Here is a 12,289-nt window from a genome sequence, read left to right as displayed (position 1 = left end):
ATAAAAAAAAGGGGGGGGAGGGAACATCACATTGACAGTCAATACCAAACACATTAACTCCCCAAAACTTATTTATTTATTTATTACTTATTTCAAACGCATTAGATCACTTTCAGAAAATACTGGGTTAAGTAAGTTTCTGTACAGTCACAAAAAAAGTTTTGTTTCCGAGCAATACGAAATATGACTAACAATACTTTTAAATGTGATTGTACATATTTATTTAGCACGTTTATTTTTTTCAAATAGGTACTATTTTTTAACAGGAATTCAAAGGTTTCTATAAAAGGAAGAAAAATGCTTGGATTTGATGATGAATGAACAATTTTACTAACTGTGCAAAATAAGCACAATCCACAAGGAACAACTTCAAAAATTTGAAAAAATAGCCAAATCATGACTTTTTTATTGAGTGAAAGTGAACACTGATATTGACAATTCTTTCATAAACTATTTACATGACAATTATGTATTTTTTTATCTCACTATAAATATACATCTGTACAAAAAAGTATTTTTCGCATGCTTCAAAGACTACATGTAACATGACCAAAAAAAAAAACATTAAGTACAAAGTACAACAAGTGGCAATGGAGGCTTCGAACATGCCCCACTAGAAAAAAAATGACTTAGTTTTAATTTAACAGGAACATATGTCTTTGTTCAAATAACACTTTTTTTTTATTTATTTACTTTTTTTTTGCTTTTTTTAAACAATGGCAATACTTCTCGAAGTAAATATAAATTTTATTTTTTAAATCCCAGTCACTTCAAAAAAGACCTAACCTGCAAAAAACCAACACTTAATAATTTTCCCCCCTCTATAAGATCTGTAGTATTTATTTTTTTATTATTATTATTAATAGTAATAAATTTTTGACTTAGTTTAATGGGATCACATTACGTCCTTGGTGGCACCAAACAGATATGAACTGTCTGCATCTAATAATAATAATAATAATCATTATAAAGAATTAATTACTCATGTATTGTAAATCACCTTACAATTTGAACAGTCTAGTTTCAAAATAAATAAGTTTAATATACATATTTTATTCATATATATAGATAGATAGATCTTAAGTCTTGCCATCCCTACCACAGTCATGGAACAGTCTTTCAGTTTTTTTTAATTAATAATTTTAATTTCAAACATTTTTTTTTCATAACGAGTGAGGTAGGGCCAGCAGTCAATCAATCAATCAGGAATTTCGTCTCTCCCTCACAGTCATACAATCAGCATTCTCTCACTCTCTCTCACACACACACACATACACACGCACGCACGCATAAACGTAACGAACATACAAGAAAAAAATCCATTCAACATGCACTTCAGTATAGTCCCGTTCAATTTAATTAGTTATTATATTATTTTTCACACTTCCGTCGCCAGCATGCCGGTCGGCTGGCCATCTTGAAAATGTTCATCTATCACATATACACTACTGCTCGGTCTCAACGTCGACACCGAGAGAATACTGTTACGGTCCTTATCAATTGACCTCTTTAATAATGTTGTATCACTGCAAAGAAAAGAAAAGAAAGGGATCATAAGCATCAATAAACTTAAGTAAAAGTAAATTTATAAAGACATAATTTACAAGTCAAAAATAAATAACTACTCTGCCAAATACATTAAAAACAAGTTATTACTAATTGACGGTACAAAGCTTCGAAGAAAAGCCTGAGCAGTGGCTAGGATCCCATATTAAGCACTAGCGTCCGTTATAGCGTCAGTACCGAGATGGGGCGTTAAAACTCTAGTTAATCAATAATCAACAGAAAAGAAGAAGCATTTAAATTAAGTTTCCTGAGACATATGCAACATTACATTAATAATTCGTTTGAAAGATCTAAGCAAAAGAAAACAAGAGAAATTTCATGTTTGTGAATAAAGACTATGGATCATTCTTCTCCATCGAGCTTGCAGAAACAGGGTAGTCAATAGTAAGGTACAGAATAATTTAGAGCCTACCGATTATTATTGCTCTTGTCTATGGACAAACATTCTTCAGGTTCTTTGAACAGTTAGAGTAACTTCATTTAAGTAAAAGGCTAGAGGTCTCGATTCATACTTGAGGAGTTCTGGGTAAATTCCGCGACTGGCAATCCTGACTGTCGATTTGAAGTTTTCTCCTTAGTCGCATCTACAGAATGCTGGGATATTATTGCATTTTTAAATATATATATGAACTGGCCTACTTTTGTCCAATTATTTATTGTTAGTGCGGGATGACTTTATCAAGTATTTAAATATTGGATCTTCGTTAACCAATTAAATCTCTTGAAATTAGAAAAGTAACATTTAACATAGATAAATCACAATAAATCTCAAATTTACATTTACTTTTTTAAAAAAAAAAAAAAAAAAAAAAGTTGACGTCTCGCGATTATATACCGAGGCTGAGGGAGACGGTCATAAAAAGATGAATGATAATGGTGGAATGACGAAAGTGGGAGAACCCCGAGAAAACCCATGCACATGGTATTTATTCACTACAACGAAGTCCATTTGGTGGGAGCTACAATCGAACCAGGGACCCCACGCGCGCCAGAGTGAGCACTTTGCCACCGCGGCTCCAAGTAATGTCAATGTACCGGCTTCAAAAATCACCATTTCAAGTTATATAAAGGATTTTTAATTCATATTAGTTAGCACTAAAGAAAAGCGTTCCCACTGAGAATCAATAAAAATATTTCATTATTTATATGATAAAGGAATATACCAGAAAAATTCCATTTTGTAATCTCTTAGAAAATAAGAAATAATTATATGTACCTTGACATTGTTTAAAGAAAAATATTAAATTCTTCTCACTTAAACAAATTTACTTCTTGCGAATTCAAGTTCGTGGAAACAAATGCTTCATTGAAATACAATAAAGGGGGGGGGGGGAGGGGGCACTAGACAAAAATATAAAATACTGAACAAAAATATAAAAACTTGAAAACAAATAAAAAATATTGCTAACTTACCTCGTATTACATAACGATGAATCTACAGACAACATAGAAATTCTTTTATCACTAGTTGAAGTCCTTTGATTTGAACACAAATTATCAAAATCTTTTTCTAATTTTGCACTATTTAACACTGAAGTTCTGTCTATATTTAATTGTTTATGTGACTTAGTTCTTTGAAAAGAGTATGTGTTTTCTTTGGGAGAAAAACAGTCACTATTACTCTCATTGAGAGCATGGTTAACACACTTTTCGGGGAATCCCCAAGTGTTTTTAATAACGTGCGTGTCTGCACAACGATTTTGGGCAGCGTTCTGTTCGTTCTGCATGCGCGCCTCTTCGTCGGCTTGCTGTTGTTCGCGCTTTCGTCGCTGCTTCATACACATCACCACAATGGCTGCCACAAGCACGAGAACGGGCACCGCAGTTGACAGTGTGGCGATGACAATTACATGTTCTGTTGAAAGACTGGTATCTGCTGGCAAGTCTGACACTTGTCTAGAAATATTCCCCACCAAAGTACCATTCACAGTTCGGGGTATCCCCAAATAGATATCACACAGTCGGCCATTGAACCCCGGTGGACACTGGCACATAAAATGATTATTATGAAGGTCAATGCAGGTGGCACCGTTTGCACAAGGATTTGAAACACACACATTTATTATATTAAGTCTAACACTGCAATCTTTGCCAGTAAAACCGGGCTTACAGTTGCATTTAAAGTCATTTACAAGATTAACACACTCCCCCCCATTAGCGCACAGTCTATGCTGGCAAAAGTCCACAACTTTTTCACACAAAGACCCAACATAGCCGGGCACACACTGACACATAAAGTCGTTGACAAGATCCACACAAGTGCCGTTGTTGAGACATGGATTCTCCTTGCAGTCGTCGATGTTCGTGTCACAGCGATCGCCGGTGAAACCGCTTGGACAGTGACATTCAAATCCATTGTTTCGGTCAACACAGGTACCACCTGAAAATATAAGAACAAGAAAAAAATCATTAATCACAAGACATTTATAGAAGGTAAATACAACTAAATACAAAGAAAAATTAAGATGAATTAGCCACAGCGATGTCCAGAAAAGCGGATTAGAACAGAAAAAAAAAAGGACATGCTTTCGGGAAAACTATGTTTTTAAGTGATTCAAAAGAGGAAAATACTTTCTTTTAGCAGAAAGGTCTTCTACATGGATGAGTTTTGCAAGTACGTGATTCTCGTATTCTTCAGCAAATTACACTGAATTTACTTTCAAACAACTAGCATTGAACTTCCGGCTTTAAATCATTTGAAAGTAATACTTTTACTCTATTTTAGCATGACAAAAGTTTAACTGTAATATATATGTGTAATAGATACTGACTTTATATTCAAGTACTTTTCTTTTACAAATGTACAAATCTTTATATGAAATTGAAGTTACAAGAAATTTCTTTCAACAAGAATGGAAATTTACTTACCATTTAAACAAGGATTTGGTTCACAGTCATTTATACGACGTTCGCAGTTAAGTCCTTCAAAATCCGGAGGGCATAAACACCGATAGCTTCGTCGCTGATCCAAACAAGTTCCTCCATTCAGACACGGAGCATCGTTACAAGTTTGATCAGAAAATTCACAATGTGATCCACGCCATCCTAAAGGACAGAGGCACTGGAAAGTCCCACTTTCATTCTGGAATTAGAAAAAGGACAAAAACAAAATTAACTCAATGTCTTATATGATAATGTAATTAAAACAGGACAATGTAAGTAACCGAGATTCAACTTTTCTACAACTGAATGAATTCTCATATGAAGTAAAGGAATTTGTTTATTTACTTCAGTAATATATGCAAGGAGGGGGGTTAAGATTATGCAAAAATAAATATTTACTATACTAAGATTACGAAAAGGCAAGGACATGAAATTCAATGTTTGAAGTCCCCTTTTCCTCCGTTGGTGAAATTCTGCATGAGGCCCTAACACATTTAATTCACATAATGATCGTAAAATCAAAATTTGAACTGAACTCTTTCCTCAAATTTACGTTGATGTTAATAAGAAAATAACTGTTAAAAATCATGGAATGCAAGGCGATTATCCTTCTCAACTACGAACAAACAAAAATAAATAAAAATATACTTACAAAACAAGTGCCACCATTTCTGCATGGAAGGTGTCCACAATTGTCCGTCTTCTTTTCACAATCTTTTCCTGTAAAACCTTCGGGACATTGGCATGTGTAAGATCCTTGACCAGTATTAAAGCATGTACCTCCATTTAGGCATGGTTTATTATGGGTGCAATAGTTGAGATCTTGGTTACAGAAAAGACCACCCCATCCTTCTAGGCAATTGCATTCCCAAGATTTGTTGCAAGTTCCATGCAAACAACCTGGGTATCTTTCACACTGGTCGCAGAGAGGCCCTTTCCACCCATTGTGGCATCTGCAAAGAGACAAAGAACAAAATATTTCAATGATTTTATAATTACGCAATAATAACAACAATAATAGCAATAAGTTCTATGGTTCTGTCCTTAAAACTATTACAGTAGGTGTTTGTGATGATGATGATATTGGTGGAATGACAGGGAAAAGGGAATGGGAATATTCAGAACACGAAAAGGTTCACAAATTCTCAAGGCATGGGATCGAGCTAAGGATATTTCCCATCAGAGGTGAGCACTCTACCATTGAACCACCGTGCCCTTCATCAGAGCCTAATCAGCTTACTTAATCTAATTCTGATTACTATCATTTCTTCAGAATAATTACAATTTAGTTTGATGCTATTTCCGTTGATAGGCTACTTTTTGTATCTAAATTGCCACGTTAAAATTTCTTTCGAAGTATTAATAACTACTCTTTTTTATATATAATGATTTAAAGTCTTGTATGTAGTTGATGTGTTTGCTTCTGTAACTAGAATATTCATGGGTGACCCCCGAGTGTGGGCGGGGTTAGAGGATATGGTGACCTTTTCTTCTCCGTAACTGCTAAAAGGCTCGAATAATGACCGACTGGACTGCTTGAGAATAGCCAAAGGCGTTTGAAGAAGACGAAGAAATTGTGACGTCGTGACTCGAAAAGCAGCAGATGAAAGAGCAGAAGACGATGAGATTAGTTCAAAGCATAACCACCTCCTTCCTCTTTTGCCTTCTTCATTTTATTATAAACTACCGTAGATTAAATTCTTTTTCACATTTCTTTTTTTTTTTTTTCCTAAATATACTACTCACCTGTTATCAGAAATCATCATCTAAGAGATGTAGATTTTTTTCTTTTTTCGTTAGCTGAAAACGTGATCTCTTTCTGGACTTGAGAATTTTCCAATGATGGGAATAAAGACGAGAAAATTGCATGTTGTCGCAAAAAGAGTTAATTTTCTGGTAGGAAAAAGGTTAAATAATAGCAAAAACTGTCCCAGACGCGGCAGGATTATTTGAATTCGAAGTGAGTTGTCCTATATACCCATTATCTAGCCCAATTTCTGAAAGTAAATATTTCTTTTGTTGGGAATTGGTGCGGTTATGATTTGTCAATAATTTATCACTTGTCCGTTGAATCCCATACAGCTGTAGACGCTAGGATATGTGGTATTTGTTTTAGTAATCAGAGCTTCCATTAAATCTCATAATTCAGATGTTCATAACTTGATTCGAAGGGCAGTCTCCAATAAAATGTGAAATAAAATCAACACAAAGAGCGACAATTTTGGGCTCCAGCGCCACATAATTTAACAAGATCTAGCTCCAAGATATATATGGAATGATTTAGGATAAAAAAAAAAGCTTCAATGACAATTCATACAAAAGTATGGAGCCACTATATAAAAATATAGATACTCAGAATGGCTATCCTCGATGCGAGTGACATCAACAACCGCAGAAAACAACAACCTTGGTCTTGTCCAACTAGGAAGAACAACACTATTACCACATTAGACAGAATAAAAGTTTTAACTCATTTGCCTGTTGGTTACTTCGCAAAAATGAAGCAAAAACTGTTGAATGTCTTAAGTTGAGCAAGGACTCCTTTTCCAACCAGTCTTTCCCACACAACAAACACGGCGATCCACTCTAGTTAGGAAGCCGTCTTACCTAGGTGTCTCCCACGGTATAAGAAATGCGTGTCAAGGTGGACATTTAAAGTGGAAAAACGCCGACAGTCACATACTCCCTACTACTCCTCGCAAAAACATTTCGTCCCTCTCTCTCTCTCCTTTCCTCTCGTCCACGTACATATAAGTTGGCTATATAACAATCACAGAACAACTTGCACTACTTTATGACAACTCAACATTCGCCACAATGGTTTCTTGAAGCCACGATTACAGTGTTCCAGATCCTGATGTAAGAACTTTAACTACCACATAAAAATATAACGTCGTTAACATGCAAAACTATTACAAGTCTTCAGTTCGATTCCCTGTTGTTTTCCTTGAAAAAATTTTCCCACGGTTACTATGTTACACAGTATAAAGAGAAAGAGAATATTAAGATAATTTCCTTACGCAACAAAGACGCGGAAGTTTTTGTCAGATTAATGCACTGATGTGGAATTTAAAAAAAATAAAAATAAAATTCAATGAGCTAATATATTTCATAAATATCGTGTAACTAAACCATCGAACTGGTTGTGTCAGAAAACTAACCGTACTACTTTTCCCTAACATCTTTTAAGTTTGGCAACAGAGGATTGTCCTTAGCAATTTCTTACTTTCTAACGCGCACATCCAGGCAATTTGGCTCTCGGTCAAATTATAAACCGGATTTTAATAGTAATTAATTAAACATAAATATTTGTAGTGCACACTTACCGGCATTCATTAGGCTCACTGCAATAGCCATGTTCTGGATGACACCCTGGTAAACATTTTGCTGTGAAAGAAGAAACAAGTATTATTACTATTGTTTTAATAATAATAAAGATACACTTATTATATAAACATTATTTGTATTCAAGTAACAAAATAATACGAACAAAAAGTGGGTATAATAAAAAATGTATTTAAAACGTGAACTGTTACCATTACATCCCGGATATGAACCTCGGATATAAATTGATTTAAGATTAAATAAAATACGTAACATTTTATAAAAGGCTCAGGGTTCGTACCTTGGCGGGAATATAGAGCAGCTGCACATGGATAAGCACTATACTATAGGACGCCAAAAGGCCAGCAGCAAGCCACAACCAAGCGCTCGCTGGTTGCACATCAATACAAGGGCAGCTGCTACTATTGTTTTCGATGAATCCCCCAGATGGCGTCGTCTCAATTGTCAGCTGCCACGCGCCCCACGCTAACTTAACAACCCCTTTCCCCCACTATCTTATGATAATATATTATTGAGCTCATATCCCAAAGAAAGAAAGCGGATAGGAAAAAAAATGTCCCGCATTACAAGTGGTTACAACAAATCGAACTGGTGCTTCTCTGTACCTTGAAGCGGTAGGCACCAAATTGGCAAACACGGCACAGCGTCTGGCTTTTTTTAACCTATATTTTTATATTCATTCAACTCCTAATCAAGTTTTATTTATCAAGAATTACTGTAAACATAGCAGCATTACAAATGCATTTTAGCTAGTACTTTTGAGCTCAGACACTAATTTAAAACCCAAGAAACATTTGGTAGAATTTCTGCACCAGTTTCCAATTTATTTATTTATTTATTAAAAAGCATATATACACTGTTCCTGGTAGTATTGGTATGTATATAAACAGTCCTGGCTTCGATTCACATTTGAAACCCAGCCACTATTACCTTACAAATTTTAAAGGTAAGACATAAAACATATCTAAAAAGAAACCGAGTAGGCTATAATGAATTTTTACATCCTACATACTAGAATAGAACTATTGCACTTAAATAGGCACCATTTTGATAGAAAATATACACACACAAATCATTTTTTTTTTAAAAATGAGACATCCCTTTCTGAATATATTTAATGAAATATTAACCTTGGACGGTAAATATAATAAACCAAATACATGAACATCTGTTTCGGTCAGTTAGGCCCTTTAACACGATCTCTTATGAGCTAATTCTAATACAAACAGTATCAATAAGAGATGCAAAGAGAGATTCCGATTCTTCTCTTTTGTCTGTAAGCTTCTTGTAATAAACATGTTTAAGCATGTCTGTATTTTTTTTTTCCACCGTATGTCAAAACAACTAAGATAATCAACGTGCCAAAACAAACATAATACTTTAAAGGAAAAAAAACTCCGGTTAACTATGTATACAGGGAACACATTGTGTGTGATCTCATGGACAAACACCACTAACGGCAAAGTGAAGAAAGAAAGAAAAAAAAAGGAAGATTACGACGACCCTCACACCTGAGAAGTTATTATGTATGCCTTTTGAAGGGCTGTGGACATACTCGAGTAAGGCCCAGGAACGAGCACTGAAGAGCGTGGGAACGCCATTCAGGTAGGATTCGGATAAGAGAAAACTGGCTCTTGACTAAGGTATTAAAAAAAAGAGAGAAAAGAAATTAAAAGGAAAAAAAGTCAACACGTCCATCCATCCTACGCGTTCTCTCCAAAAACGTGGCCTCCGATGCAACAAAGAGCTCATACTAGCTATTTCAAATGTCACTGGTAAGTGATGAACATTTATGGTGATACTAATAAGCGATTCCTCGTTCCGTCTTTAAATGTAATCCGTAAAATAAATAAATAAAAAAGCAAGACCAGAATTTGCAGTATACGAGAAAAACAGGCCTTATCTTCCGCGAACATATGGCCTACAAAACAAAGCAACGCGCTGCGTACACTTTAAATTCAAAGTTATTTAGCAACAACTGTAATTTCGTTTAGAGGCAGAAATCGAACCCAGACTACGCGTTACAAAAGAACGCTCAACTATTAGGTATTTACAACAAAGTCGAAATATATTTGGACTGATTTTAACGGGACATGTCCTCAGAAATTCGTTACTCTAATCATCCTTGCAGGTAATGTGAAGAGCTATTCCTCGCAAAAATAAATAAATAAAAAGACCGGTGATTTTGCTATCTATCGTCATTGTCTCGCTATATTTTAATGGTCATACTGCCTTGGTGGTCATGGTTTGTTCTAGGGAAAAACATTTGCACAGCATTCCCAGGGAACCATCGAAATACTTTGACTTGTTTATTACCCTCTTTTCAAAAAGACTTGAAAAGAAAATGCAAGACACCCGGAAAGAATTCCGCTCCAGTTCCCCAACCATTACAAGGCGGAGTCAGTTATCTTCATTAGCTGCGCATCTCAACGCGCTGTATGACATGTTGTGTTGTACTAGAGATACAATAGATTTTGCACGTACTTCCACCATTATGAAAGGGAAATTTCTACAAGGTAAAACTTTAAGGAACACGGTGAAAAATGCTTTCGAACAACCTGTCGGAACAGGTAACTGTTATTATATCCAAAGAGCCTGTTCATTCGTATTACTAAACGGAAAAGTAGAAAAATTATGATTAACGAGAAAATGATTGTCCCTAACGGAATTTTTTTGTTCATTACTAATGTGACAGTTGCTTTCGATTAAAGTAGCTTGTTAACACATACACCGAATAGCTTTATACATTATAACCGAACCATCTTTAACTGTTATTGTATGCCTACTGTATCGAAATAGAAGAAAGTAGTCGTGAACATTTTAAAAGGTATCATCTTACCAATCGCTTTTGAGACTCTCATAATTTAATTCCCAATAGCTTATAAGCAAGATCAAAAATGGTTGTTAAAGGCTCTAATATGTAGATAAGGCGAAAAATGGGTGGTCGTAAGAGTAATATTGTAGACGAGCACAGTTGCTAGTACAATTTTATTAACAGTTCTTTTTTCGGAGAAAAAAGATACGAGAAAAAGAAATGGGATTTGAATATGAAACTGGAGACGAAAAAAGTTCCAAAGTCTTCGAGATAACTCCACATACAGAGGCATACTAGCAAACAGTAAATTTTCCCATGCACACACAAAAGATAACGCATAAAAGGATGGTATTCATCAAGGAATATAGATAATATCGGAACAAAAAGTGCATTCGCCTTCTCTCCCAGTGTACTTACCTATGAGACAATAAGAAGATTCATTCTGCCAGCCCTCGTGACATACAACATCGCCCGTGGAAGAACAATTATAGTGCCCGAATGTGTCATTTCGTGGTCGACAAAGCTTTGTACAGCCTGGTCCATAATAAAACTCCAAACAGCGAACCCTAAAGTCCACCTTCAGCATTGTACTATCCCTGTCCATGGGGTCAGATCTAAATTCACGAGAAGTCCATGTCTCATTTACGTCCAGCTTATCTTGCATCGTAAACCTTGCTATCACAACTCTGCTACCTGCGAAAAAAACAAATAAAATACACAAATTAGAAACTATCTCAAGAATAATATAAATTTCAAAATTTACTCCCTAACAGTAACACCAAGTTCTCACGGATTTCGCGTAAACAATATCTACATATTGTGGTTTAATTTAATAGTCAGCAAACAAATTATGCTTATGGACAATAGTTTTTTTTTTTCTTTCTTTTCAGAGAACAAGCACTGATTCCCACGTTTCAAACATAAAATTAACCTTGCATGCAGGCTACTTTGAAAAAGATCATGCAAATCCTGGGCATACTAAGTGAACTTTTGTCAATTGTAAACAAGAAAGAAAGCCAGCAATTTGAAGTCGGACCAATACTTTCATTAATTAGGACAAAATATAACATTGAAGTACGTCTAAATGAAAAGCAACAGAATGATATTGTTTTTGAGTTCATCTTGCCTTGGGGCACAGACAAAAAAAAAAAAAAAAAAAAAAAAAGTAAGTCGTCGACACCGTCTTTTCATGAAGAGCAGAGGAAAGGCAAAATTAGGAACAAAACAGCTGCGATTCTGAATACTCTGGCTTGGCTTGCTACACATTATGTGCATCAAGTGTTGATGGCGGCGGCCATTTGTACCTTCAGGCGAAATACAGCCACGGGGCATTTTAAAAACAAGCTTTTGACCTTGGGAAGTTACAATGAACACGTGAGCATATGCAAGAAGCTTCCCCATTCAAACAGTAAAAATCATACACACCGTCTACAAACTGTAGCCCTACTTGCAATCGAACTGGGTGTCTAAGTATAATCAAAGCTGCACATCGCCATCACAGTCAGTGGTACCAAGCCATTAAAAAAAAAAATCCTTTTGTGTGTCTTAAGTCACACCTTCAACAAGAAATATTTTGAAGATGAAATAAAGATTTCCGACATTTGCAATAACAGAAAATCTTGAACTTCAGTGTTCAGTGAAAGACTTAAGAAGAAACAATAAACATGTACAGGCTTTTTT

At 35.3% G+C, this 12,289-nt stretch overlaps 1 protein-coding gene across 2 annotated transcripts in view; it reads right to left on the bottom strand.

Moving 5' to 3' along the window:
* Positions 1-498: 498 nt before the first annotated feature.
* Delta (neurogenic locus protein delta) overlaps positions 499-12,289 on the bottom strand; it is a 430,997-nt gene continuing 419,206 nt past the window's right edge. For both annotated transcript variants that reach the window (XM_081759002.1, XM_081759001.1), the window contains exons 6-11: positions 11,027-11,302; positions 7,776-7,836; positions 5,102-5,402; positions 4,435-4,648; positions 2,980-3,946; positions 499-1,526 (exon numbers count right to left, since the gene is read on the bottom strand). In XM_081759002.1, coding sequence (XP_081615128.1) covers positions 1,379-1,526; positions 2,980-3,946; positions 4,435-4,648; positions 5,102-5,402; positions 7,776-7,836; positions 11,027-11,302 — 1,967 coding nt within the window. In that variant the 3' untranslated portion in view covers positions 499-1,378. The remainder of the gene's footprint in view (positions 1,527-2,979; positions 3,947-4,434; positions 4,649-5,101; positions 5,403-7,775; positions 7,837-11,026; positions 11,303-12,289) is intronic.

Source organism: Thermobia domestica, chromosome 5 (genome assembly GCF_964235325.1).
Source record: "Thermobia domestica chromosome 5, izTheDome1.hap1.1, whole genome shotgun sequence".
NCBI lineage: Eukaryota > Metazoa > Arthropoda > Insecta > Zygentoma > Lepismatidae > Thermobia > Thermobia domestica.
Note: the sequence above shows the minus strand (reverse complement) of the source record. Positions and strands in the feature narration are given on the sequence as shown.